This window comes from Accipiter gentilis, chromosome Z (assembly GCF_929443795.1).
Source record: "Accipiter gentilis chromosome Z, bAccGen1.1, whole genome shotgun sequence".
Classification (NCBI taxonomy): Eukaryota; Metazoa; Chordata; class Aves; order Accipitriformes; family Accipitridae; genus Astur; species Astur gentilis.
In genome coordinates, this window is record NC_064919.1 from 37,227,262 (window position 1) to 37,234,022 (window position 6,761).

Below are 6,761 nucleotides of genomic sequence, written 5' to 3' on the forward strand. Positions count from 1 at the left end.
TAGCATTTGATTGCAGTATAATTCAACTGGAGATTAGGCTGTTAAGTACTGAATGCAGCTGGAGTATGTGTATGGAAGAGAGAGAAAAGATCTGTTTCCTCCTCTTGATCAGAAAAAACAGCATCTTCACCCACAGATGTAGTATTTCACTCATATGGGCCCTAACTAGTTACTGCATTGCTGCAGTTACTGTAGTTACAGAAAACTTTGGGGTCTTGTGGAATGGTGTTATCCTAATGGTCTCTGGACTGGAATAAAGTGTATGTCACATGTCATAGGATACAATTTTGCTTTTCTGTCCTCAATTAGAGATTCCTCTGAAATCCATCAATATCCCCATTGTGTTTCTAAGGATTTCTATAAAATCTTGACTAAACCCCCCAAATTTATGTTGGTTTTTTTTTAGTTTGTCCACACACAAAGAACAGATGCTGGTCCACTTGCTTCTGTCAGTAAATATACTCACAGCAGGGCCCTGTTGCAAAGCCCACAGGTGTAACTTAGTGTAAAGCCAAAACACCTTAACAGCAATCTTTGTTTCTACACCTGCATTTCAGGACTCAGCATGACAAGGAATCTTTATATTGAAGCAGAAAGGAGAGGATATTTTGTAATGCAAACTGAAATGAAACACAGTGCTTGCCTGCTGTTTGTTGCTTCTAGTGTTGAGTGTATGTGCTGTCTTTTATCACAGAACCTACGGTGAGTGTTGTCCAGGGAGCATTCAGCAGCAGCGGACGTTTCAGCCAGGATCCTTATGATCTTCCAAAAAACAGCCATATTCCATGTCATTATGACTTGCTACCAGTTCGAGATAGCCCCACATCCTCTATGAAGGAGGTCAGCAGTGAATGACTCCAAAAGCTGATGTGTAGCACAGTGGGACTCTCAAGGGGCAAAGTGGCATGGTTGTGCTTCTTCCTCTAGTTCACCATCATATTTGGCTCCTAATCTGTCCAGCAGACAATTGCTGTACATTAAACAGAATCTCAACATGAGGTTTGTATTGTGTATGTAAGTGACAGATGGACAAATGTCACGCTCTGGGGATCCTGATGATTTTTCTCATGGCAGTAAATTTTATAGAAACAGGTATGCAACACATTTATACTGTAATATACTAGCTTAAAAATATTAGTTTGCAGATCAGTTGTGATAACATCCAATTTCAGCGACTTTAAATATAGACTTCATGTTTGTTGTGTTTCAGAGTAGAAATACTCCCAGGACAGTGCAATTTACCAAATACCATTTTATACAGGTGATCTGATTCACTAGTTGTGTAGAAGAAAACTGCCTTGCCAAATTTTACCTTCCATTCTGACCTTTAGTCAAGACATATTAAGAAACAAGATCTGATGGGGATAAATAAGCACAATGCTGCAGTTGTTTCGGAAATCCATCATCAGGCTTTTTTGTCCATTACTGGTGATGGGCATACCTTGCTTGAGTAGTTTTGGAGATAAAAGCATTGCATACATCAATATTATATGATGCCTCAAGATCTCTTGGTACTCCAGACCCAGTACCAGTCTCCAACAAATCTTTTGCTACTGTTCAACTCTGTATGTTGCAGTTCTGACCACTATTTCTGCCATACACAACTAATAATCCATAACATATCAGTAATTACTTCATAAAATACGTAAATTTAATCAGTTGGTTTTTTTTTTTTTTGTCACCATGGACTGATTATGTAAGGAGTGGACAAAGGCGATGACTGCTGTAAATCTTAACTGCAAGGAAAGGTTTACATTTTATAAACAGGTAGTAATAATGACTGTAATATAGGATAAAAATAGTAAAGTGTTCTGATTTTTTTTTCTTAGAAATAATGAAGCAATCTCTGTGCATACTTGCTAAAAAGGCACCTTTTCTTTTTTATAGTTGATGTAGGGAAATACATGCTTAAGCTGGTCTTTTGCATTGCTAATAATGTGACACATGTACCCCCCATTCTTCATTAACTTGTGTCTCCATTTTTACGCTGTGTGTCTGTTTCTAGTGATCTAGCTTGTAACTGCGAAAATATTCTACTGTGTATCCATTTCTTTTGCATTTTTGCCACCTGGCCTTTATTTTGTCTGGTTAAAGAGACCTCTGGGCACAGGGGAGAGGTTAAAGTAAGAATTCATGTCATACTGATGTCTATCAGAGGTGGTTAGCTCATACGTAATAGTTTAACGTAATGAATTAACTGGGAAAAAAATCAAGGTGTTTTTGTCGAGGATAGTAACAAGAATGCAGAAGAAAAGTAAAAAACAGTCCTTCTTTAAAGGTTAGCTTGTTCTGTTGACTATATGGATGGAGACCATCTTTCCAAAAGGCTCATTTCTCTCCCTCCAAAACAGTCTGTTATGAACTGTGCAATTTGGTGGAAATTAAATTTGCCAAGGTATCCATCCACTGAAGCAAAATTGTCCCCCAAACACATCAGCCTAAAAATAAAATGGTTGCTATAGACCGGACATTCTCCTTCAGTAGAAAGTTACCTTTAGAAACCTAAAAATTACATGGCAGTATTCCTTCCAGCTGCTGCTGCTGTCAGTGATGCTACCTGCTAACATGCTTGTAACATAATCCCAGCAGGCTTTTCCACCCTGCCCTGGCAGTAACTCTGTAGCTTCTTTTGCATAGCTTGTTCTAGGGGTTGGCATATCCCCAATTGATGGGGAAAGGATACAGTGTTTGCATCATATGGCATACAATAGGAAGCACTAGTCCTCTCTTCTTTCTGTGTTGGGGTCACATTTTGGCACATGAGACCTGTCATATATGATAACGATGTGAAGGGCAGTTGATAGTTCAAGAGTTTGGTGTACGTGCCCTCTGGCTTAGCACAGGGAGTGCCGCAACAGATTTTTATCTTTACATCTGGACTGCAATACAGTCTGAGACAAAGAATAATCACTGTTGTGACAGCATTGATATATTCCTAAGAAAATCACAACCAGTTGCCTTTGGAACACTAAATGCAACAGAGCATCTGCTGGAAGAAAAACTGAAAAAAACTTTTGGAAAACTTTTTTAAAAGGAACCCCAGAGCTGAAATGGAAATAGAATTTGCTTTTATTTGTTGTCACTGAAGTGGTGACAAATGATAGATCTGCATCCAAAGACATCATTGTAGATGTGCCCAAGCCTGAGAATGTATATCCCTGTACAAAGTGCTCTGTAACATTCTTGTTTGTTGCTGGCCATGAGCACTGGCTGTTTTGCAATTCCCTCGGCATTTCTTGTATATCCTTGGAATAAATAATTTGATTATCTTTACATTTTGCAAGTACAAAAATTAACTACAAGATTTCAAAAGCCAGTTACCATTTAATCCCTCCATAAGACAAAATATTGATTGTGTTTGTGTACATATGGATAACATTTAGAGCTACTGATAAATTCATATGTTTGTACTGTGTGAAACAGACTTTAAAATAAAACTTTTCTTCTCTGAAGCCATGAATAGCAAATGCTGTATTTAGCAACTGTGAGCTGACAAAAATTTATTTTCTTATTCTGTAAAATTTGGAGACCACTAGATAAGTTAACCTTCATAATATAACCAGTTCTTTTTTATATGAAAAAATGAAGAGCTGAATAAATGCTATTTGTTTGAAAATTTCCAGTATGTCACATATCCTCAAGTGATATATTCAGACAAATATTCATGAAAACAGATGAGTTTCTGATAACTTTGCTTCTTCTGTATATTCTAAATATACAGATTACCAAAATCTGTCTTTCTATACATGGGTGAAACTCCTGCTGTGTAGTTAGCATAAGCAAAGTCTACAGATATCTGAGACAGATTTGAAATACGTATAGGTCAAGTAAATAACTTGTGAATTTACTTCAGTGAATGATCATTGGTAGACACTCAGAAAACAGACTACCTGCAGGGGTAATACATTCTTGTTAAATGATAGCTGTATATCATTCCAGAGGAAAAAAAGCAGATGGGACTTGCATTAGCAATCCTGCTGTCTCCTGTACAGCTAGGGTGGCTTGCTCTGAAGTACACTCTGCTGTCAGTTTGAGAGACTCCCAACTCAATCCTCATGACTGTCACATAGCCCTTTTTGTAGATCCCAGTATGCTCTTTAAAGAACTTAAATATTTCTGAACATGCTTACTATATTGTGGTGGGAACTTAATGAGTAAGTTGATATAATAATTTTAGCAAACACCATCTATTCAAGGAACTGGCTTTACCACAGACAGGAATGGAAAGAGATGCCTTGCCTCTATATATTCACATTACAATACTGAGAAACATAGCATTGAAAATGGAGATAACTATCCCCTAGCAATGTTTTATCAGTTTAATACAGTGCAAAATGCTGCACAAAGTTAATAGCTGATTTTAAAGTAGGTAGTGACTATAAACTTTAGGTTTTAGATAATGTAAGCATATTAATTCTGGTAATTTAGAAGCATAATGAACCTCAAGGCTTTTTACTATATCAAAGATTTTTAATCATAACACACTGTTATGCATAAAATTTGTCCTTATCTTGATCTACCCAGAGAACTCCCATTAATTTTAATTGGAGATGTGCATGCAGATTACAAGGGAAAGAAGATTTCATTGTACTCATACTTTCTGCTGAGACAATCTGCAAAGTCAAATTAGAATTGAAGAATAAAACAAAATCAAAAGTGGGGAATGTGTTATTTAATGTATATTGGATTTTCCAAGTACTATGACTACAACTGAATTTTTTATGAGGTATGTGTCCAAATAGTAATCCTTATACTGAAGCTCTAAAGTCCAGACTGAAGAATAGAGAGCTAATTTTGACAAAAATGCTTTAAAGATTGCATATATAGTAGTTTAAATGACTGAAAACAAATGGGTGCATGCTTATTAATTACTGTACAGAAAATCTTGTCATTTGGTACACTCATACTAGTGCTAGAGCACTGAACCTAACTCTTCTATCTTCAGTTTTCTAGCCCACAAGACTTCACTTTCATATGATTGAACTGCAATATATTTTTAAAGAAAACCTATCAAGTATGCCTGGCTTTTTTTCTTAGCTGTGACAAAAAAGTGGTTTGTTGTGAAAATATATCTATTTTCCAAAGATGACTGATGTTCATCATGCTGCCCTTCACTACCATTCATTTCATTTCACATACCTGTAGGTTAATGTAATAAAGTTTCTAATGAAAGATGGGAAATGCTTTGAAATTTTTTCCTTTGTTTTTCATTTCCTTAGGATAGATCTTGAAATAGCATGGGAAATATAAAAAAATGTTATCCTTGCCCATGCTGGACCACCAAGTAATGTATGTTATTTTCCCTCTTAGAGAAAGCAAGTAGTTCATGCCTTGTGGAAAATCAAGGCTGATTAACTGCTAAACTTTGGTGATTACTGTCTGGTCCTGCAGGAATTAATACTATAAACGGGGCAATTCTTTCAAGCCTCTCTTGAACGCCTAAAGCTTTAACCCTTAGACAGATGTGGAGCTGAGTTACCAAAACTGAGGCATTGCCCCTTTTTTGTAGGGCAATAGCCTTCGATTAACCATTAAAAAGCCAGTAACCAAAGTACAAACGCAGCATAAAAGGGGTTAACATACTGTAATTTCTCTTTGTAACTCTGACCCCCTAAGATGAACCCAAAACACTGGCAACAGATACATGGTGTGGGAAGTTGTTCTTTACTATCACAGTTTGATCCAGGATGATAGATTTGCCATTAAGAACCCATCATAGAATCATAGAAACATAGCATGATTCGGTGGGAAGGAGAGAAAGACAGAAGACCCATGAGGGCGAGCCAAGTGCCGCCCGTGGCCCCCCCGTGGGAGGAAGCAGGGGAGCGCGGAGGGCTGGCCAGCAGTGATGAGGTGTGGGCAGAGCCTGTGGGACTTCGTCCTGCAGCCTCCCGGGGAGGCACGAGGTGTTATCCAGTGCACCCTCTTGCCGTATGTGCCTGGAGACGTCTGCCCTGGCCAGAGCGACCTGACGGGGCCCTGGGAAGACGTGGCTGAGGCCTCGGTGACTGGCGTGAGACACTGATGCCGAGCACGCGATGAGAGATGGGGGGATGGAGCGGGCAGCGGTGTCGTGGTAACCCCAGACGTGGGGCGAGCGCCGTGGGTGAGGATGGCCTGTCGTGACATCCCCCAGTGATGGACAGTGATGTCCCTGAGCGATGGGTTCTGGTGTCACCAAGGGATGGACTGTGATATTCTGTCATGGTTTAACCCCAGCCAGTAACTAACCACCACGCAGCTGCTCACTCATTCCCTGCCCCAGTGGGACTGGGGAGAGAATTGGGAAAAAAAAAATAAAACTTGTGGGTTGAAATAAGAAATTTAATAGGACAGAAAGGAAGAAAATAATAATAATAATAATAATAATAATAATAAATGACAAGAGTAATAAAAGAATTGGAATATACAAAACAAGGAATGCACAATGCAATTGCTCACCACTTGCTGACCGATGCTGTTAGCTTCCGAGCAGTGATCCACCCCTCACCCTGGCCAACTCACCCCAGTTTATATACTAGGCATTATGATAATGGTATGGAATATTCCTTTGGCCAGTTGTCCCAGCTGTGTGCCCTCCCAACTTCTTGTGCCCCTGCAGCCTTCTTGCTGGCTGGGCATGAGAAGCTGAAAAAACCTTGAATTAGTACAAACAGTTAGCAAGAACTGAAAACATCACCATGTTATCAGTATTATGCTCATGCTGAATCCAAAACATAACACCATACCAGCTACTAGAGTCAAAATTAATTCTAGGTCAG

The 6,761-nt window shown here is 38.8% G+C and overlaps 1 protein-coding gene across 6 annotated transcripts in view; it reads left to right on the forward strand.

Annotated features, from left to right (window-relative positions):
- The window catches only part of MEGF10 (multiple EGF like domains 10), a 107,461-nt gene extending 105,790 nt beyond the window's left edge, over window positions 1–1,671 (forward strand). For all 6 annotated transcript variants that reach the window (XM_049796460.1, XM_049796465.1, XM_049796461.1 and 3 more), the window contains one exon: window positions 695–1,671. In XM_049796460.1, the coding sequence (XP_049652417.1) occupies window positions 695–855 (161 nt within the window). In that variant the 3' untranslated portion in view covers window positions 856–1,671. The remainder of the gene's footprint in view (window positions 1–694) is intronic.
- The last annotated feature ends 5,090 nt before the right edge of the window (window positions 1,672–6,761 follow it).